The sequence below is a fragment of the Chrysemys picta genome, chromosome 5 (assembly GCF_011386835.1).
Source record: "Chrysemys picta bellii isolate R12L10 chromosome 5, ASM1138683v2, whole genome shotgun sequence".
Lineage (NCBI taxonomy): Eukaryota > Metazoa > Chordata > Testudines > Emydidae > Chrysemys > Chrysemys picta.
The window spans coordinates 119,014,967-119,037,263 of record NC_088795.1 but is presented as its reverse complement, the minus strand read 5'-3'; the positions used below and the strand labels follow the sequence as shown (position 1 = coordinate 119,037,263).

General features: G+C 45.8%; 1 protein-coding gene across 7 annotated transcripts in view; it reads right to left on the bottom strand.

Moving 5' to 3' along the window:
- Window positions 1-5,324: 5,324 nt before the first annotated feature.
- The window catches only part of MAN2B2 (mannosidase alpha class 2B member 2), a 57,384-nt gene continuing 40,411 nt past the window's right edge, over window positions 5,325-22,297 (bottom strand). For 5 of the 7 annotated variants that reach the window (XM_024106882.3, XM_065598249.1, XM_065598250.1 and 2 more), the window contains 9 exons: window positions 20,919-21,175; window positions 16,434-16,625; window positions 14,060-14,312; window positions 13,844-13,954; window positions 13,542-13,734; window positions 12,809-12,952; window positions 12,140-12,306; window positions 9,966-10,083; window positions 5,325-5,689 (listed from right to left, as the gene is read on the bottom strand). In XM_024106882.3, the coding sequence (XP_023962650.2) occupies window positions 5,592-5,689; window positions 9,966-10,083; window positions 12,140-12,306; window positions 12,809-12,952; window positions 13,542-13,734; window positions 13,844-13,954; window positions 14,060-14,312; window positions 16,434-16,625; window positions 20,919-21,175 (1,533 nt within the window). In that variant the 3' untranslated portion in view covers window positions 5,325-5,591. The remainder of the gene's footprint in view (window positions 5,690-9,965; window positions 10,084-12,139; window positions 12,307-12,808; window positions 12,953-13,541; window positions 13,735-13,843; window positions 13,955-14,059; window positions 14,313-16,433; window positions 16,626-20,918; window positions 21,176-22,297) is intronic. The other 2 variants (XM_065598248.1, XM_065598251.1) reach the window with 1 other exon arrangement.

The following is a 22,297-nucleotide window of genomic DNA, read 5'->3' as shown; positions in this document are numbered from 1 at the left end:
GAACTGATACCGCACAACATTTTGACTAAAAATCTAGAACAATATAAAATGAACATGGCACACAGTAAATGGATTAAAAATTGGCTAACTGATAGGTCTCAAAATGTAACTGTAAATGGGGAACTGTCATTGAATGGGTGTAGTTTCCAGTGGGGTCCCGCAGGGAACGGTCCTATGCTATTTAACATCTTTATCAATGATATGGAAGAAAACATTAAATCATCACTGATAAAGTTGCAGATGACATAAAAATTGGGGGAATGGTAAATAATGAAGAGGACAGATCACTGATTCAGACCAAGCTAGATAGCTTGGCAAACTAGGTGCAAGAAAACATTATGTGTTTTAATACGGCTAAATGTAAATATATACTTCTGGGAACAAGAATGTAGGCCATACTTACATGATGGGAGACTCTATCCTGGGAAGCAGTGACTCTGAGAAAGATTTGGGGCTCCCAGTGTGATGGTGTGGCCAAAAGAGCTAATGCAATCCTGTGATGCATAAATGGGAATTTCCAGTAGGAGTCGAGATGTTATTTTACCTCTGTATTTGGTACTAATGAGACTGCTGCTGGAATACCAGGTCAAGCTCTAGTGTCCACAGTTCACAAAGGATGTTGATAAATTAGAGAGGGTTCAGAGAAGAACCACAAGAATGACTGAAGGATTAGAAAAAAAAGTCACTCTCTGACAAACTGGGACTGTTCTTACTGTGGTCTTTGAATGCTGACAGGGGAGTGTGGCTAGGATAGTCTGCACTGGGGGATGGAAGACTGACCGACGGAGAATACCTGAGCATGTAACATGAGAACCCAGGAAGGGTTAGAGGCCAGGTGACACCTTTGCCCAGGAAACTGAACAAAAGGCTGTGGGAGGGGTCGCTGAGGGGAGAGTTTCAGGAACTGGCTGGGGAGCTGGCTGGGAGGCAGACGGGGCTCTGACCTCGCAAGGGGCTGGGGCACCCTGGGACCCCAAGATGGACCTAACTGAGGGGGGTCCTATTGTCTGTGCCTGCAAGACCTGTCTTGGACTGTAGTCCTGTCGTCTAAATAAACCTTCTGCTTTACTGGCTGGCTGAGAGTCATGGTGAATCGCAGGAAGCCGGGGGTGCAGGGCCTTGTGTCCCCCCACATGCTGTGACAACTGGTGGCAGCAGCGGGATCTACTGCACCCCATGGACGGCGCTTCCTGCAGTAAGTGACTGGGGAGCAGTAAAACGAAGGGGGATTGACAGGGACCAGGCATGCTGAAGAGTCCAAGAGAGATGGTTATCACCCCTGGGAGTGTGTGACCAGCGAGAAGGACTTTTGCAGTAACAGGGTCCCCCGGGGGATTGCAGCGAGTGGTCCCAGGGGCGGAGGAGTCTGCAGCTCGACCCTGGCAGAGAGGTGGTGACCTCGAGAAGGGCTGACACACTAGGGGTCTCCCTGGAAACTGTGGGGAGCAGTAAGCACCCCAACCTGTGAGTGGCCAGCAGGAAGATGTATGCCAAGCGGCTTAAGAGCGACCTGGTGGAGCTGTGCAAGCAGAGGGGGCTGCGCAGTGGGAGGCTCACCAAAGAACAGCTCATTGCCCAGCTGGAGGAGGGAGATTGCTCAAATGAACCGATTCCTGTCTCTGAGGGAAGCAGCCTGGCAAATGCAGCACAGGCACCAGTGTCTGTCCCATCTGGGAGTGGTCAGCCTGCTTCTGAGGGCTTCCCAAGACCCCTCCTTCCTATGCCTAGGGGAAGGGTGGGGAGGAGCCCAGCAAATACCCAGGGCACCATGACCCCCCCCGGCCAGCAGGGGATCCTCCCGGCGAAGCTCGCTGGCCAGCATCCGTGGAGTGGAAGTGGCTGGAATGGGAGAAAGAGCTAAAACTGAGAGAGCTGGAGGATCGTGAGAAACAGAGGCATCATGAACTGGAGTTGGCGAGGCTGAGGAGCCGCGAGCCCCCGGCTGCGGTGAGTGAGGGGGGACCCAGGACTGCACGGAGCTTTGATAAGTGCATCCTGGCCCCACGTAAGGAGGGGGAGGACATGGATGACTTCCTGGAGGCCTTTGAGACGGCCTGCGAGCTGCATCAGGTTGATCCTGCGGACAGACTCTGGGTTCTCATCCCCTTACTGGACCCCAAAGCCGTGGCATTGTACCGCCAACTGGAAGAGGTGGAGAAATGGGACTACAAACTATTCAAAAAGGTCCTGCTACGTGAGTTTGGGCTAACTCCTGAGATGTACCGGGAAAGGTTCCGGAGTCAGGATAAAACCCCTGAGATCTCATATCTGCAACTAGCCGTCCACATGGAAGGATACGCCAGCAAGTGGGCAGATGGGGTCCAGACGAAGGAGGACCTGGTTAAACTGCTGGTACTGGAGCAACTGTATGAGCGGTGCCCATCCGACCTGAGGCTGTGGTTGAGGGACAAAAAGCCAGAGAACCCGCGACACGCAGGGCGGCTGGCCGATGAGTTTGTAAAGAGCAAGTCAGGGGATAGCAGGGAGGAGTCCCAAAGGAACAGTCCCATCACAACGCAGAGAGAGAGTCACCATGGGACCTCCCAGAGGGAAAATACGGAAAAACCCCATCAAAGGGGAACATCCCGCGTCAGGGCCATCCGACCCACTCAAGGGAACCCATGGGACATGGGCTGCTATCACTGTGGCCAGAGAGGCCACATACGGGCCCAGTGCCCCAGACTCAGGGACAGACTGAGCAGACCGAACCCACAGAGGGTTGACTGGGTAGAGACCCAGCTGGGTGAGAGGCAGCATTCCCAGGGAAGGGGGGCTGGCAGAGTACCACCTGCTAAGGAGGGAGGAGAGCTCCAGGCCAGCTCCTCTGGGGGCTGGATGCTTCAGACTCAGGGTTTTTGGTTTATACGGTGAGCGCGGGGCTGTCCCTCCGGAGAGAGTATCTTGTTCCCCTGGAGGTGGATGGGAGGAAGGTCAATGGATACTGGGATTCGGGCGCAGAGGTGACGCTGGCCCGGCCCGAGGTGGTGGCCCCAGATTGGGTGGTGCCCGACACCTACCTGACCCTGACGGGGGTGGGTGGGACCCCATTCAAGGTACCTGTGGCGAGGGTACACCTGAAGTGGGGGGGCCCAGGAGGGCCCCAAGGATGTGGGGGTACACCCATATTTGCCCACTGAGGTGTTGATGGGGGGGGGACCTGGAGGACTGGCCAAGCAACCCCCAGGGTGCCCTGGTTGTGACCCGCAGTCAGAGCCGGCGAGGGGCACTGCACCCTGGCCTTGGGGAGGGTGCCTTGCCTGAGGCGCAGGACCCTAACTTGGTGGGGAGGGAACACCCAGGGACACGGCTCAGGGAGGCTGTGGCTTCAGACCCAGCCGGCGAGAAAAAGCAGGTGGCCATCCCTGTCCCAGATGCTGAGTTCCAGGCCGAGTTGCAAAAAGATCCCTCCTTGCAGAAGATAAGGGACCTGGCCGACCTCAGTGTGGTACAGACCATGGGGAGAGGTGGCCGGAAAAGGTTCCTGTGGAAGAAAGGGTTCCTGTACCGAGAATGGCCCCCCCAGGGAAAATGGAGTCGGGCGGTATCAGGAGGCAGCTGGTGGTACCCCAGAAGTATCGTCACCAGCTGCTGTACCGGGCCCATGACATTCCCCTCTCAGGGCACCAGGGAACCTGGTGTACCCAGCAGAGGCTGCTACGGAGCTTTTACTGGCCTGGGGTCTTTGTTACTGTCCGACAGTACTGCCGATCCTGTGACCCCTGTCAGAGGGGGAGGAAGGCCCAGGACAAGGGGAAAATAGCTTTAGGACACTTGCCCAGCATAGAGGAGCCTTTCCAGAGGGTGGCCAAGGTTAAAAGGGGGGCTCTGAACCAAGAGAGCCCGAATCATCGACCTCCAGACTAGAACGCTGGGAGAAGACCCCAGCCCAGTTGGAACCCCATGGGTATTGGGGTGGGAAAAAGGGCACAGGCCGCATAAACCTTCCCACATGCTAATGACGAGTGCCACCGAGCACCCCCGACCTAAGGGGGGGGGTGTGAACCTGGGGGGGCCTGATGTAATTCTCACCAAGGAATCCCAAAGGGTTTGCAAAGACTGAGAATCCGTCTGCGCCCAGATGGAAGGTGGAGATGACGGCTAAGTGGACCCTTATTGATTACAGGGACAGGCCTTGTTGTTTTAGGTGAAGGAGGTAGTCCAGTATGAACAGTATTTTTCTGCGAGGAAGCAAAGAAATCTGTGGGGGACATGTGTGCAGTGGCACAGAATTCCCCCAGGAGTAACTATACAGGAGGTCAGACTAGATGATCACGGTGGTCTCTTCCAGCCTTAGAATCTATTAATCTATGAAAAATATAACAGTAAAATGCTATTTTCATTATTATCTAAGACCTCAATGAGGTGTTATATGAAAGCTAGCTGTGACTACGGGTACTATATTAAGCAGAGGCAATACAAAGAAACTAAACATTCAACACTAGCGTTACTTTTGAAGCAATAGGCCACATTAGTCCATAGGTTTAAATGAAGTGGCCCCTATTTGCTCTATGTTCTTTCCCTTTTTTCTCCCTCTAGGCAGGGAGACAGCACGGAATATTTTGCACCATGTTGCAGCAAGCAGAATTCACAGTTTCTGATGCAATTCAAAATACTAAAAATGACAGACCTGATTCTGATCTAGAGACATGGGTTTAAATTTGGAGTAACTCCATTTCATTCAGCATATCTACACAGGTGTATATGACAGCACTATGAGGCACCATAGCGCCACATTTAGTAGAATTGAGCAGATAATAGAGAAACATATTTCATTTTGTTTTAAAAAATCCAATTCTCTATGATGATGAGCATTTCTTTAGCTAATAAAGAACACCAGTGTGTGTGTTTTTAAAAAAAATAGATTACCTTAAATAAATGCAGTTCTTACTATTTGTAACAAACACTTCTATAACCCTAAATGTAATCCTTCACATGTAACTCCTTCCCAATATAATTAATGAACATTTCTCACAATCAGTGTACATGTTGTCTGAACTTGGCAGGCAACTGTAGCTTTACATTCTTTATGAGAACAAGAGACTAAATAATCCAGGCAAAGCCCACCATTTTTAAAATTTAAAAATAGATAGAACTGAAATGGATTTAACAATGCAAAGAAATACAATCACAGCTTCCCAGTTTCATGTCCTGGCTGATACATTTGTACTGCAGTATAGACTTGAGTCATAGCCAGTCAGATATTTTCCTCTTTTTTTCCTATTTCAAGTTAAACACTTTTAATTTCAAGAAAAGCATGTTTTAAATAGCTGACCTAAGAAAGTAAGGGGTCATTTCTTTTAAAAAGAAGCAAATGAACCAGCAACTAATTTTGATAATTTAATCAAGTTTTACAGTTTATTACAGAATAATTATTCCTTCCATTTACAATACTAGGAAAAAAGTTCTCAAAACGGTTGCTTCATTTCTTTAAAAAACAACAGCAGCAGGTTAAAAGCAACAGAGGGTCCTGTGGCACCTTTAAGACTAACAGAAGTATTGGGAGCATAAGCTTTCGTGGGTAAGAACCTCACTTCTTCAGATGCAAGACAGCAGGTTATTCAACAGTTGGCCCAGGAATACTCTGCAAACTTTTATTGACCTTGAAAGTACACAAAAAAGGTCCTAATTTCCTTTGGGTGAATAGTCACAGTAGAGTTTTCTGTGGTCTTCTTTGTATTACTGGAGAGCCCTATAAAATGCAAAAATGCAGGTGTTTATGATTTGTCATTTATTCTGAAAAGCTTTATTTCAAATCAAATGCACACAGTATTTTGTTGTCTCAACATTTTTGATCCACTTAGGTTTGAACAGATTTTCTTTTCTAATTTAAACAGCTGCACCTATAACTCTAAGGAACACACATTCATAATTTTAAAATATACCGTAAACTATCCACCTTTCACTTTCTGCTTCATGCTACTGATACTAGTCCCACCCTAATGATACTCTCAGGCAGAAGGAAAGGTGCACATTTCCAGAGTGTCCAGGCAAATGGAGAGAAAAATCCAACACTTAATATTCCAAAACTGCTGCTTTGCTGAGGTGGCTCTGCAGTTCACTTAAGCCTGGTCTACACTAGAAAATTAAATCTGATTCAGTACGTCATTCAGGAGTGTGAAAAATCCACATCCCTGAGTGTGTAGTTAAGCCAACCTAATCCCCAGTGTAGACAGAACTAGAATGATGGAAGGATTCTTCTGTTGACCTAGCTACCACCTTTCTGGGAGGTGGATTACCTATGCCAATGGGAGAATTCCTCCTGTCACTCTAGGGAGAGTCTACATTGAAGCGCTACAGCGGCGCAGCTCTGACATTGAAGCGTTTTAAGTGTAGACGAGCTCTTAGTGTCTTACCTATGTTTGCCTGCATTTCTCAAGGTCATGCAGTCAGTGGCTTGGCCAAGATTACAATTCAAGAAACTTTTTTTTTTATATTAACATTCAATATTAACTACTGCAACTTCTGTGTACCTTAAACCATAACTCAAAACCCAGAACCACAAAGATGCTTAAAAAAAGGAAAAAAATGCAATAGAAGTCAGAAACAAAGTAAAATACCACCACCTCAGCCTCTGTGCAATATGACAAATACACAACCACAAACGAACTTGAAATTAGCCCAAACCACACATTTTGGATACAGAACTCAACTTCCCCAAAGTCTGTGGGTTTTCTGATCTGGGTTTCTAACCACCTTTTGTATGAATTATGGTAAAAAGTAAACAAATGCACAAACTAGGGTCTGAGCGTTACTCTGATAGATGCCAGTCCTCTGTCCAAGATTGCACCTACTGAGAGTCGGTGCACAGAATGGACAGTGCTCACTTAATGAGCAACTATTCAATATTTTGTTTTATTTCCATTGTTCAATATGTGGCTCCAGACCTTATTTACTGCACTGTACAAACCCCGCTCATTGACTTTCCTATAATGCACATCACTACAGTATCTAAGTGCTTCAAAAACATTAATTTATCTTCTCAACACTCCTTTGAGATAAGGGGGAGGGGTATTATCATCTCCATTTTACAGATGGGAAACTGAGAAACCCTGAGATTAAGGTCAAATACCCCAACTTTGCATGTCTAATTTGAGACACCTGGACCTGATTTTTCAGAGTACTTAGCATTATATAATATTTCTATGTTCAAAGTACAGCTCTCATTGACTTCAGCTGCAGATGTAAAGGCTTTACTTCTGGAAATCAGATCCCAGTCTCAAATCAGGCACCCGAAAAATGAGGAACATACCATTAGTGACTACCGCTGAAAAATTTGATTTCAGTGACTTGTCTAGCATCACATAGGAACTCTGTGTCAGGGACGGAATCCAATTCTCTAGAGCAACATTCAACTGCCTTAATCATAAGACTGTCCTGTCTCTTCCTGCAATCCCCTGCCTCATTCACTACACACCTTCCAACTCCTGCAACAAAGGAGGCAGGGGTCCTACAGAAAACAACCTCCTTTACTACAGAACCACAACTCATTCCAGAGGACACCCATCCTGTGCAATGAGTGAGGATGGGGCCCTGTGGAAAAAAAAAGTACATGACCGTGTAATTGAAGACTGTGTTGTAATGTATCCTCATAAGGGGGCTGAATTAAGATTGCACGGGCAACCTTATTTCAGCGTTTCCTAACTTCTGAATGCTTGACTTTGCAACCTTAATAATGATCTTTTAACATAGGATTTTTTGGGATAAGTTATCCTAGGTTCTTAAAACAACCAAGTGAAAAAAAGAGAATTTCCGTCACGTGGGATCATATTGACACCGATGTGGGTCATCAGCATGGATGGACACTTTGCCAGGGGGTTTCTCAGTCCTCTGCTGACATCAGAGGAATGGTAAGACTCAAGAATCTTGAGTTCTATTCCAGGATCTCAAGGGGGCTGTGCTCTTTTACCCTTTCCCCCAAAAGTTTGATCCCTTCTGCACCATCCCTGTCCCAGTTCTGTCTCCTCCCCACCCAGCTTCTTATCCCAATTCTATTCTTGTGGGCTTCCAGTCTCCACAGGTTTCTCATCCCTGTCCCAGTCTCCTTGCCCAACCATTTCCAGTTCCACTACAATTCCCCCAGCTCCTTCTTCCACCTCTTTGCCCAGTTAGTCCCATTTCACCCCTCTCATTTCCTTATCTGTACTGTCTTTCCTGGCTTCCAGTCACTCCCTACCCCACCCACATTCCTTGTCCCCATTGGCTCCCAGCTTCCCTCCCCAGGCTCCTCCACCAGTCTCAGCATCTGGCTCCCTTGGCTTCATGTCCCAGTCTCTTTGCCCAGCCAATCCCAGTTCTTTCCCCACACCCTGGCTCCTCATTAGATCTGTCTCCTCTCACCCCATTGGCTCCCTGTCACAGTCTCCTTGCCCAGCCAACCTCAGTCTTGCCACTCTCCCATCCCATAGCTTTCCTTTCCCTTACATCCTCCCCGGTCAGCCTCCAGTTCCAGTATCCCACCCTCCCCTCAGAATCCTTGTCCCAATCTACTCCCCTACCCTTCCTCCACGGTCTAGCTCTTGTCACCCTCTGCTTTTGAATCAGGTTGCTTCCTCCTCTATGGTGCCTGGGCCCAGTAGAGAGTCACTGAGAACACAGGAGAGAGTCTCGCTGCTCTCAGTACCAATGCCTGGATGCAGCCTGGTTCACAGCAGCCCAGAGTAGCAATTGAAGAGAAAATCCTACTCCGCCCCAGATAGGAGCATGCTCCGTACAGACGGAATGTATGGGGAATTTAGCTGCCAAGTTTTAGCAAGTCTCCCAAGCATGTGCAATCTGCAATGTTTGGCCAAATGTGGGCAGATTTTCACAGGTCTGGCAAAAGAGATATCCTTCAAACAAAAGCCACTCATCTGTCAAATTTCAAGTTCCTGCTCTAAAGTAGGAGGCTGGCTGAATTTCTCAAAGAGGAGGTCACCACCATTTTTTATCACACGCAAAACTACATATTTTTCCCTAGCCTCATTCTCAGAAATAGCTGAATAATTTTGGCTGAAATTTATGAAGAACATTTAGCCTGAGGCAGACTCCCAATATATAAAGTTTCACACAAACAGTTAAAGTTTGGCAAAGTTTTAAGCAATGAAAACAGGGTCTTATAATGGGAAGTTTTAGGCAAATTTAATAATATGCTGTACTACCAACCCCACCTATAACAACTCTTTTAGGTCATTTGAATCTGCTCAGTGAGACTGTTTCCTGAGCTGCAACATCCAATGAAAATACCATCTGTACAGGGAGACTTTGGCAAACCAGTAAAGTGGCCAGCAGGCTGTAAAGTGGCCATGCAGCTTGACCAAGGCGGGGGGAGGGTGGGCTAGGATGCCTCAGAAAGGGCAGCTTGACCCCACGTCCTTCCTGATAAGAGTTGTGTTGAAGTTGCTGAAACATGCATTTTAAAAGAGCAGGGTGTACCCTCAGGAATGTCTATTGGAGTCTCAAGGCTGCAGACTCTGGAAAAACCCACACCTGGTTAATCAATAATCAGAAGGAGCCTCTTGCTTGCCCATTGGAACTGTTTGCTTGACAAGTTTTCTTTAAGGGACATGTCGTATTACTAATGTATAAATAAGGGGAAAAGCTTGAGATAGGTGGGACTCTTTGGGACTGGCCTCTCCCTCTGGATGCATCTTGTGTTCCCCAGCGGCAGACGGGCTGCCACCCGAAAGCCACACTCAGCTTTGGTAATTATCAAGGGTTGGGGGTGTTTTACTAATCTTGTTGCAGACGTGTGTAAGTGCTTGAGATTAAGTAAAGTTTAGGTTTCAGTGAAAGCACTCGTATTGTCCTGTTTGTGCCAGCCATCTATCGGTCGGACGGCTGTGTCTCCCCTGATTTATTTCCTGACACCTCCTCGCACAGAGTAAAAGTTACCAAGAGCTTTGGGTTGAAAGAACCCCGGTTAACACAATATCTTGTCAACAGGTTGGGGCTTGAAAAAAGGAAATAAAATCTAGTTTCCCACCCACCTTTGCTTATATGTTGTGCTGATTTCCATTTCCATCGCTCCAAAGTGTTTATGTCCCAGGTTCCTGTGAGCGACCGTTCTTCCACCAACTTCACTGTTCCCAACCCTTTCAGCAGAGACTACATAAAAAGAAATCCCAAGATATCCAGTTAATGTTACTTAACGGCATGCCTACTGCAGCTCTCATCTGCTCAGTGAGCAGCTGGGCAAGGGTAGAATTTTGATCTGTAATCTCAAAAGTATAACGCTCTCAGTAATTACTATCAGAGCTGTGTATACTTTAAAACCACCACAGATGATTCAGCACAAATGGATCCCCCTTTTTAAGTCACCAGAGCACTTATTAGATAGACTCCTCGTTGTTGTTATTAGATACCGTGTCCTTGACACTGAAGAGGGCAGCCTCCTCTTTTGGGTCAACTGCTACATCCGAAGAAGTAGGCTGTAGCCCACGAAAGCTTATGCTCATGTAAATTTATTAGTCTCTAAGGTGCCACAAGTACTCCTACTCTTTTTGCCACATCCCTAGTCAAGCAGAAATCCCATGTCAGGTGTTATACCTGCCCTAGTGTTCCCCAGCCAGGATTTGTGGTGTCACAATCACAATCTCCTATTTAAAAATAAAATTAAAAAAATCTTGCTGCCCAAACAATCAAAAGGGGAAACTGTCTCTACAAGAGATACAGTCAAAGTGATCAGACACATATTGCTGTCAAATGCACAAAAAACAACTGGGGGAAAAAATAGAGAAAAAATAACGTTTACCCTCTCTAAACCTTTCACATTTCAGTAATCTCAGGTGCTACTTGCAACAACATTAGATACAAAGAAATCACAGACAGGTGTCTATAACATTCAAAGGTTTCAGAGTAGCAGCCGTGTTAGTCTGTATCCGCAAAAAGAAGAACAGGAGTACTTGTGGCACCTTAGAGACTAACAAATTTATTAGAGCATAAGCTTTCGTGGACTACAGCCCGAAGAAGTGGGCTGTAGTCCACGAAAGCTTATGCTCTAATAAATTTCTTAGTCTCTAAGGTGCCACAAGTACTCCTGTTCTTCTTATAACATTCAAGTTATCACAGCAAATATTACATTAATATCTACACAATAGGCCCAATCCTACAGATGCTTGTGCACATTTTTCTACTATCAATGCGATGGCTGTTCAGCTCGGGTAAAGGCTAAGGCTGCGAATCATTCACAGAGGTCACAGCTTCCATGACTTTCCGTGACCTCCGTGAATTTTGCAGCGCTGGTGCGGCTAACCCCAGGACCATCCCAGCAGCTGGGGAAGCCCAGGGCCAGCCACACCAGCCACTGCTCTGGTAGCCCCAGACAGCTGGTTCCCGGCGCTGCCCTGAAGCAGCAATCTGGGCCCAGTGGTGGTGGGGCCCTGGGCTGCCCAGACCAGTGGCAGCTGTGCCCGGACCAACAGGGGCGGGGTTGCGGGCCACCTCACCGCCCAGACCAGCAGCAGCAGTGGGGCCACGGGCCGCGCCTCTCCCCCCCACCCCCAGCAGTGGCAGGTGGCTCCAGGCCGCCCCCAGCTGCAGCAGGGCCCCGAGTTGTCCTCCCCAGAAAAGGCGTCGTCTCGCACTGCCTCCCCACCCCAGCAGCAGTCTTCAGGAGCGCCCCTCTCCCAGCAGGTAAGATTTAGTCACAGGTATTTTAGTGGACAGGTCACGGAACAGTGACTTTTTGTTTATTGCCCATGACCTGTCCATGACTTTTACTAAAAATACCTGCGACTAGTAATGGCTATTGTGGTGAAGGGTAGGGGAAAAAATGAACTCTAACCTCAGCAAGAGTCAGAGTTTTGCCAGTAGTCTCAGTAGCAGCATTACTGGGTCTATTTTTTGAGTGGTTTCCAATTAAAGGAAGAGGAAGGTTATGTTTTTGTAACAAGATTCCTCTTCAGCAGTCAAAGATAGGCTGAGGGTTTATCTACATGGTGAGGTAATGTGTTCTACAGAGGGTGATTTCTAAAGCATGCTAATGTGATGCATGGTATCTGGTCTGTGTATTAAAGGTTCTCTATTGCACTTTAACATAGTGCATTTTGAAAAAGTTCTACATTAAAGCACACTTTAGTGCACACCAGAAAGTTCTACATGGGCCAATTAATGCACAACACATCAGTGCATTTAGAAATCACACTTCAGTAGAGCGCATTACCCCACCGTGTAGACAACCCCTAAGCGGTGCTTTAGCAGGAGTGATTAATTTTACTTTCAGATTCACTGTAGCAGGTTGTGATAGCACAGGATCCTCTCCCACTTCATACATATGCCTGATTCTTAGAAGTACACGTCTGAAGTCTGCATCCTCTTGCTTTCGTATACCTAAAAACAACCAAAACGGGTTTTATTATTTAATGCTAAAAACTCAAGGTTTCTGTTGGAAGTTACTCACCTCATGTGTCTTGTCTTAAACTAAGATTTCAGGAAGAGATTTTCAAAGGTACAAAACACAGGGAAATGTCCAACTCGCATTGACTTATTTACATCAGTAGAATTTGAAGGCCTTAATCCAGCTCAAGCCCCATTGTGTAGATGCTGCACAGACATCTAGTAAGAGACAGACTCTACCTCAAAGATCTCATGGGGAATATTTTCAAAGGGAGCTGGGTGCTTAAATGACCCTTATACTCTTTGAGGCAGGGTCTGTCTTTATTATACGTCTGCGCAGCACAGAGGCCTCTGACCTAGTTCAGGTGCTACTGTAATACAGATAATTAATAACAATAATCACAAAACAAAGGAGGTAGAGAAAAATAGCCTTTGTAAGTGTTACACACTGAATAATCTCCATCTACAAATGACTTACCGCTAAAAGAGAACCTACCTCTGTAAATATTCTGTAGCTGCTCAGTGTGGTTGGAGCTGTATGTCCACCCAGGAATGCTTAGAGTCTGGAGATGTAGGTTGGCTGGGAGGGTTACAGGATCTCTCTGAACAGAATGAAGTTCTCGATGCAGCTTTGGTTTGTCTGTATGTGAAATAAAAAAAAAAAAGCTATCATGTAAAACATGGTTATGTCAAGAAAGAGGACCCTGGTCAGTGGCACTGCATTGCTTTTGGAGGGGAAGAGTGTGCCCTCCCTCTGTCTGAACTAGACCAGGAGTGGGTGAGGCACTCTCTCTCTTCAGATGTTCTGAGGTACTAAGCTGAAAGCAGCATGACTTGAACTGGCAGAAAAGTATATTAGTGCCCCAGTAAAGCATGCTTCATCAAGTCTTGCTGCTGCTATTCTACTACACGGCTTTTTTATTTGAAAGATGTTTTAAACTTGGACTCAAAAGTTCTCTCAGTTAGCTACTGTCGCCAAGATTTTCAGCCAATGGATGCCTAGAGTTAGGCTCCTAAATCTAGAGAGGTAGGCACATGAAAAGTAGCCCCATTTTCAAAGGTGCTGATCATCCAGCACCTCCTCTTAAAGGGCAATGAGAAATCGTGGGTGCTCACCTTGGAAAAGGCAGGCCAGCTGTTTAGGTGCCTAAATATAGACTTAGGAGTCTGACTTTAGGCAAAAGAAAGGAACAATTCTTAGTTTTAAAAAAGGTAAGTAGAACAGTTACCTGTTAGCTCTCCATACATAACAACTGGTCTGTGTTCTAAAGCCAGAGCACTTGACTGATACAGAACATCAGCGGCTGGCTTAGTTCCTAAAATGAGCCAGAACATTGGCCGAACCACCGAGGTGTCATTCAAAGTGAGATTGTAATTCAGGTCCCACTCAAGGTTATTCCACAGTCTCCTATGAAGCATCACCTGCATGATGAAGATAAATGCCAGAACAGTCATCAGCCATCATGCTTTATTCAGATCACAGGGAGCCATGAAATTACTGTTTTATTGTAAAAACATTTTCATTCATTACCTCCACTTGGCCATTTCCTTGACTTGAGACACCATGAGATCTTTCTGCAAGCAGAATCAGCCTCATGCTGTCATCCTCAATGTAGGCAGTCTGGACCATAGGATAATAGTTCTGAAGACCAACAATAAATCAAACGACAAAAACATTAAGTTTGTGCAACATAACAGAGCACAAACAGGATACACACTTGATTTTGGATTACAGCTTTATGCCTACCCGAGCCACTCTATTATTCACATAGGCCTTGTATGGTCTCTTCTGCATCTGATAGCCATTGTTGTCAGTGTGAAGTGTCTGCTTAGTGTTTAAATTTGTGCTTGTTCTGAAGATTGCCTCACGATTTAGTTCCAAAGGTCCAACCCTGTATTCTTGTTCTATCCTGTGGCAAAGCAGCTTATCATCATAACCTCCTGGTACACTGTAGATTCTTGAATATGCCACATACATGTAATCCTGAGCAGTTATATTCCTACAAAACAAGAGGGTAAATAATGTGAAGTTTAGCAAGTTAAACTAATATCAGGTCACAGTTTTCATTATTAATAAACCTGCAGTATTTTGTCTGGATTTTATCTGCTTTGTGTAACTAGTGAAATGATTTTTAGCTTTTCACATTTCAGAGATCCAGTTTGTATAAAGGGAAGTTCTACAGTATTCCTTGGTGTCCCATGCGCTCTGTGTGTGTGTGTGTGTGTGTGTGTGTGGGGGGGGGGGGGGGGGAGGGGGAGGGAGGAGGAGGCATTCATTTTACATCATGTTCTTATTTTGGATTGTTTAAAATTATAGCTATTTTTCTGTCATTTCTCCTTAATACACTCTTAAGTGGAAGGATATTATCTTGTTTTCACTCTCAGTCATATAAGTATAGACTACAGTAGAGACTTCTATTACTAAAGAGCAAAAAAAAAAAAAAACTTAAAACTCCTTACATACAAAATGAATATTATTGAAATGAAAAGTCTATCTAGAACATATTTACTTTCCAGTTGAATTGCTACACAGACAAGTATTGCAAATAACAATTTAAACAATATGTTTACATTCGGGGAAGATATAAATAAACCTGAGTTCAATTTTTCCATCTAAAGAACATGAATTTTCATATACAAATTCCATTTTATATCTTCTATGTGTACAGTAATTCCAAATCTTTCTTGACATAATAACCATCCTTGTGCATTGCAATTTCACTTAAAGTAACAGAAAACTTCAGTAAAACAACCATCAGCTAATAGAAAAATTAAAAGGTAGTTGACTGTAAATACTCTTAAATAGAGAAAAAGTAGCTAGTTCTTCAGAGTTCAAAGAAAAGCGATCCGAATGCCTCATTGTTGGGGATTCAGTTCCCTCTTTTGTCTTTAATTAGCTCTTTTTCCAATGTGCAGATAGCAGTTTGTACTCTAATTAGAGACCTGTCGAAATTCAACCAAAATAGAAGATTCATGATCTCAGCAGACTTGAATCTTGTTTTTGAATTGCACAGACACTCCATGTTAAAAACCAACCAACCAACCCACAACTGAACACACCACATTTCTAACTTTCCTCACCTCAACAACAAAATTCACAGTTGCACCATTAAACTAGGTACTTACTAGGTCTCCCTCCGCGTGCTGCTCCTGCCTGCAAGCACTGTCCCTGCAGCTCCCATTGGCCAGGAATGGGAAGCTGTGGCCAATGGGAGCTGCAGTGGTGGTGCTTGCAGAGAGGGGCAGCATCTGGGGCCACATGCCTCTCCCCACAGGGGCTGCAGGGGTGGCCCCTTCTGGGAGTGGTGTGGGGCTGGGGTAGGCAGAGAGCTGCCTTAGCCTTGCTGCGCCTGCCACCGACCAGGAGCTGCCAGAGGTAAGTGCTGCTCGGCGGGAGGCCGCACCCCAACTCCCAGCCCCATCCTGTAGCCAGCATCCCATACCCCCTCCTGCACCCCGAACTCCTTCCTGCACCCCAACCCCCAGCATGAGCCCCCTCCTGGAGCCAGCACCCCATACCCAATCCTGCACCCCAACCCCCAGCTCTGAGCTCCCTCCCAGAGTCAGCACCCCAAACCCACTCCTGCAACCCCAAACCCCTGCCCCAGGCCTGACCTCCCTTCCAGACACCAGAACCCTGTACTCCCTCCTGTATCCCAACACTCTGCTCCAGTCTGTAGCCCCCTCCTGCACCCAACTCCCTCCCAGAGCCCACACCCCCTCCCGCACCCCAATCCCCTGTCCCAGCCAGGAGCCCCCTCCTGCACCCAAATTCCCTCCTAGAGCTTGCACTCCTCACTCCCTCTTGCACCCCAACCCCCTGCCCCAGGTTCAGCCCAGAGTTCCCTCCCAAACCCCTACCTCAGCCCGGTGAAAGTGCGTGAGGGTGGGGGAGAGTGAGCGACAGAGAGAGAGAAGGGGGATTGAGTGAGCAGGGCAGGGCTTTGGGGAAGAGGCATGGCCTCGGGGAAGGGGCAGAGTAGATCCTGGGTTGCCCTTAGATTCAAAAAGTGATCTTGGGCATAGAAAGGTTGGAGATCACTGCTGTACAGGATTACTCCCACATGTGTAAAAAGGATGAAAAATCCAAGTGAGGTTCAATCACACCCAAGTACCTTTACCTGTAAAAATATTGCCTGATCTCTCTCACTAGGTTTCCAGAAACAACTTCCAGTCCCACTGCTTCTGATTCTTCAACAGCTGATCCATTTGGGGTAAATAAGTAGTTATCTGAAATGGGCCCCTTCCTCACATCTCCGTTCACATGATATTCAAGAAACTCCTGAGTTACTTGGACAGTCTGGTTAGTCTTCCTGTAAATTCATAAAGGGGAAAATGTATTATACAGATATACATTGTGTAAGTATTATCTGCAACGCTTAATTGCAAGGGGAATGAGGATGGGAGTCTGAGGGTAATCTACACTACAGCGGGGAGTCGATTTAAGATACGCAAATTCAGCTACGTGAATAGCATAGCTGAATTCGACGTATTGCAGCCGACTTACCCCGTTGTGAGGACGGTGGCAAAATCGACTTCTGCCGCTTTTTGTCGGCGGCGCTTACTACCACCTCCGCTGGTGGAGTTAGAGCGCTGATTCGGGGATCGATTGTCGCGTCCCGACAGGACGCGATCAATCGATCCCCGAGAGGTCGATTTCTACCCGCCGACTCAGGCGGGTAGTATAGACCAGACCTTAGAAAATATCTGTTTCTTTAGCTAAAATGAATAATTAATAAAATAGGCAGCAGGAGATGAGGCCAGCAGGGAAGGCAAGTGCCTCTTGCTAAATATTTGTCATCACAGAACCAACTGTAAATAGTTATAAAATAGTCACTGGCCTCCTAACCATTTCATGCAATTCCCAGTGTCATTTTGTATTTTCAGCAAATCTAAATGTTTCTTAAGTTGTTCCCATTAGTTCAATGATTTGAAGTCTTATAAGAGCAAGATGTGTTTATGAACCTGGGTTCAAAGGTTCTCAACTGAATAAAAATGTAGGGCACATAATATGGATCAAGCAGAATCCGGTCAGCTAAAGCAATTTTTATAGCTACATAAACTAATACAACCCAGGACCTGATATGCAGCCCTGTAACAAAGGGGGTAGCCTTAGAGACCTGAGCACAGGATGTGGAATCAGGAACTCCCCAGTTCTATTCCAACTCTGCCTCCTTCTTCCACTTGTGAAGTATGTAGCGATACGCCACTTAGAGTTATACACACTACCACGTATGTCACTATAACTTATATCGCTCAGGGGTGACATCTCTAAAGCAACCCCTGAGTGACTTAAGTTACACCGAGCTAAGTGCTGGTGTGGACAGTGCTATGTTGGTGGAAGAGCTTCTCCCACTGACAAAGCTACTGCCTCTCATGGAAGTGGTTTTATTATGCTAATGGGAGAACTCTCTCCTGTCAGCATACAACTTCTTCACCAGATGCGCTACAGTGGTGCAGCTACGCTGCTTTAGCGCTTGTAGTGTAGACTAGCCCTTAGTCTTCCAACTTCCCTCCCACGCTCACCTGCCGCTCCCTTTGTAAAGCAGGGGCAATACTTATCGACAACCTTTGCAGGGGAGTTGTGAGGATTGAATTATTCAGTGATTATGAAGCTCTATGTAAGTGTTAACATTATTAATGGGCCATTTGTGTGTAAAGCATTAATTTCCCACAAAACCATTAGCAGTTCAGCCACAGTCATTGACTCAGCAGGAATGAAGATTCCACGCAGTAACTTTGGTTCAACCGGAGGCTGACACTTTATTGAAGTTTTAAACCCCCTCAAACACTAACTACCTGCAAAATGGTCCAGTGTGGACATCCAGCTAAATACCATTGGGGGTGGGGGGGGAGGCAGGATCACAGGGGACGACCACCTTTCCCCACCATTTCAAAACAAGCCTTATGGTACTGAATACCCTTGCTGATACCCCCACTACCCTTCCCTCATATGAGGGTTTATACAGGGATGTTGTGCCCAATCAGATACAAACTACCATACATCAGCAGGGGGTGGAGAAAAGTTATAGAGAAGGACAGGGGAGAAGAAGAGCCTTCAGATATAGTGTTTATTTATGGATTCCTCAAGCTTTTCCCATGCCAAGGAACCTGCCAAAACTTCAACAGTGAACTGTAACATTTCAGTATCACTCACCACAATAACAGGCCTGAGCCACACAAATGCAGATTTGGGTTCACAGTTTCTATCCTCCAAATTTCTGAGGTTGGTGTTTGAATCCAGATTTTTAATTTATCTCCATTCTAGAGAGAGGGCCCAATTTTAAAAGGTGGACATGGAATCTGATCTTTCTCAATGTTCAGATCCAGGGTTTTGGTTCAGGCCCATCTCTAATAATAATAATGCTTATCACTTTCCATCTTCAAAGTACTGCACAAACAAACTAGTAACTAGTTAATCCTCCAAATACCCTTGTGAGGGAGATGATTCTAAGCAAAACCACCTCTGTGAAGGAGATCCAAGCTCATTAGTAAGAGGCATGTGCCGACTTGAAAACTAGGAGCTGGATCCGTCTGCTGGTGTAAATCAGCGTAACTCCACTGACGTCAAAGGAGCTATGGCAATTTACACCATGGGAGGATCCGGACCTGTAAGCGACAGATGTATTCAGTTAGTTTGCACTCTTGGTCAGTTTTTTGGTTTTATTTCCTTTTATTTAAATATAAATAAATAAAAGGAGCATCAGGTTTTCTTTAAGAAGTTCTCTATGTTCCCATCCTAGAGCTAGCAGTTTTAGAGAACACAGTAGGAATTACTGATGGGGAGGAGAGCACTTGGCTATTGTTACATCATGTGAGATCATATAAATTCACTGTAGATTCATATTGTATCTGTAATGGGATGTACTGGTGTCATAACTATAAAGTGAAGGGTAACAGCCCTCCTGTGTACAATACTATAAAATCCGTCCTGGCCAGAGACACCAAAATCCTTTTATCTGTAAAGGGTTAAGAAGCTCAGGTAACCTGGCTGACACCTGACCCAAAGGACCAATAAGGGGACAAGATACTTTCAAATCTTGGTGGGGGGAAGGCTTTTGTTTGTGCTCTGTGATTTGGAGGTTGTTCGCTCTTGGGACTAAGAGGGACCAGACATCAATCCATGCTCTCCAAATCTTCTGAACAAGTCTCTCATATTTCAAACTTGTAAGTAACAGCCAGGCAGGGCGTGTTAGTTTTATCTTTGTTTTCTCAACTTGTAAATGTTCCTTTTGTTGGAGTGTTTACCTCTGATTTCTCCTTGTTTTAAGATCCAAGGGGATTGGATCTGGACTCACCAGGAATTGGTGGGGGGAAAGGGAAGGGTGGGGGAAATGATTAATTTCTCCTTGTTTTAAGATCCAAGGGGTTTTGGATCGGTGTTCACCAGGGAATTGGTGGAGGAGTCTCTCAAGGCTACCCAGGGAAGGGAGTTAGCACTTGGGAGTGGTGGCAGCAAAACCAGATCTAAGCTGGTAGTTAAGCTTAGAAGTTTTCATGCAGGTTCCCACATCTGTACCCTAAAGTTCAGAGTGGGGAAGGAACCTTGACAACTGGTGTAAGAGGAAAGGGGGCCAGAAGACCCCATTTCCAGGATATTGGAATAAACAAAGACCCAGAAAATGGCCTGGTAGCAGAAGCGAGGAAGCAGAACCGGGGTACTGGGAGTTGGATGAGGGGGGAAACCCCCAGGACACTGTTCCTTTAAGGGTCCAGGATCAGGAGCCCTGTAGTGTGTGGTGGGGCAGCTTTCACCTCTCTCCTAGCAATCAGGACCACCATTCTGGAGGAGGGCAGTATATAGACTGCCTTCTGTCCCAGAACAGGGACGACATTAAAGAAGAAGGAAGCCAGGGCAAGAGGGCTGAGCTCCAGGCAGAAAGGGTTGGCACTGATGGTTTTGGGTGGTGCAGACTGGCAGAGGAAGAGCTCTCGGCGTGGCAGAAGAACTGGAGCTAAGTATGAACTGTTGAATTGTGATTATGGACTTCACGTTGGGGGCTCATTGGGAATTATTTTGTGATTAAGGACTCTGAGGACTGCATGAACTTTATTTGAGGTTAAACCAGCCCTGGGAAAGGGTGCTGTGAACCATATCAGAGACTGTGTGGAGTTTTTAAGGGCCCATCAGAGGGGGCTAATGAACAGGGTGGCTGCAAAGCCACAAGGGGGCACTTGGGCACCCTGTTATAGTATCTATTTTAAATATACTCGATCTCCTAAAGTTAGTACATTATAAAATCTAAGTTAGTTAACCATAATATTTTGGGGAAGTTCTATGGCCTGTGCTATACAGGAGTCAGACTAGATGAACGAAGTGATCCCTTCTGGCCTTGGAATTATGAATCAATGAATATTACACTGACTACACAGATTCAATATCACAGGGGAAAAAAGCATGATCTAGGAATAAGACCATTCATTAGCTCACTTCACAACATGAGCAGAAGGGAGAAGTTTTCAAGTCCTTTGATTGTAAAGCACTCATTAGTCGTTAATCCTCAGAGGATAATATGTGATCAAGTACCTGGATTTCCTTTTTTAAAAAGGGTTTTGCTTATCCTAAAATGCTGTTTGACTAAAATTAAAAATGCTGGTAGCCTCACCTGTCAGTAATGCTGTGCATTAGATTAGTATTTTGGTCAAACATCACTGTGTAGCAGTCGTTAAGCACAGGAATCAGCCGTCTACTCTGATGATCAGCATGCTTTATGACTTTTCGTCCATATTTAACTGATCTCGCAATGAATGCAGATTCCTTGTCAGCTGATAACTTAACACAGTATCTTCGGTAACTGAGACCACTTATTGTGACAAGAATATACAGATCGTAGGTAGAGGGGGATTCTGCTGAGCTTTGGATCTGCAAGTTAAGAGAGAGAATGATGTTGTACTTCAGACAGAGCTAATTTGTATGTGTCTAACATGTGCATATTTGTAAAGTCTCACCTGGTATCTTCACATGAGAATTTCCAAACATGTCCACCTTTAAAATTTAGAATTATGATGTTCTTTTTTTCGGTTTTGATAGGGGGGGGGGTGTTATTTAGCAACCTCAATTTAAGATTCACGGTTTTGTTTGGGAATAAATATTAGTGTCTAACTATGAGATTAGATAATATTTTAACCAATTCCTTGCCAACATGAAATCAAAGCTGTTGATTTAAATGAGTGCAACAATGCCTTCAAATCCATCTTAAAATACCAGTGTAATTGAAAAAACAAAAACAAACACAAGCCTCGCTTGAAACTAACAAAAAAGATGAATGACAGAAAAATTATTGGAACGTCTGGGGGGTTCCTCGGAGGCTGCCTACACACTTCAAAATTGTGTTTAAAATCACTGTTTCCTAAAAAGTGGATCCCAACCTACCAATGGTTATGGAAAGGTTTTGGATCGGTCGCCATACCCAGGGCTGGATTAACCTATCACTGGGCTCTGGCCTAGATAAACATACAATTCTTCCAGCCTGGTGAGGATGGGGTGGGTGAAGAGCAAGCCTGCCGCACACTCATTCTTCAGTAATGGTTCCTGTCCTGAGGGTCTGGGCCTGCTTGTCCGCTCTGAGCATTGTGACCTGGCACCCAGGGTTGCAGTGCTAAGCAGGTTTAGTCCAACTGCTCCTCTGTCATGGCAGAGAGGAAGCAAGAACAAACCTGATTGGTGCTGTGAACCCGCGTGCCAGGTTGCAACACCACCCACTGAAATTTGACCCAGACGCCCCTACATCATAACACAGGGGAACCGGGTCAAACCTGAGTGATGTTGCAATCTTGTTCAGCAAGTCGACATGCCTGGAGGAGGGAGCTGGGCCCAGCCCTGCAGGACAGGAACTGCCACTATGGGAGAGCAAGCCCGCCCCATACTCCACACACCCCTCCCTTGGGGCCTCTTTTGAATCCTTAACGTGCCAAATAATTTCAAATCCTTGTAAAATATACAGGATCCTCTCCCTTGTCCTTAATATTATACATTTTGGTGATA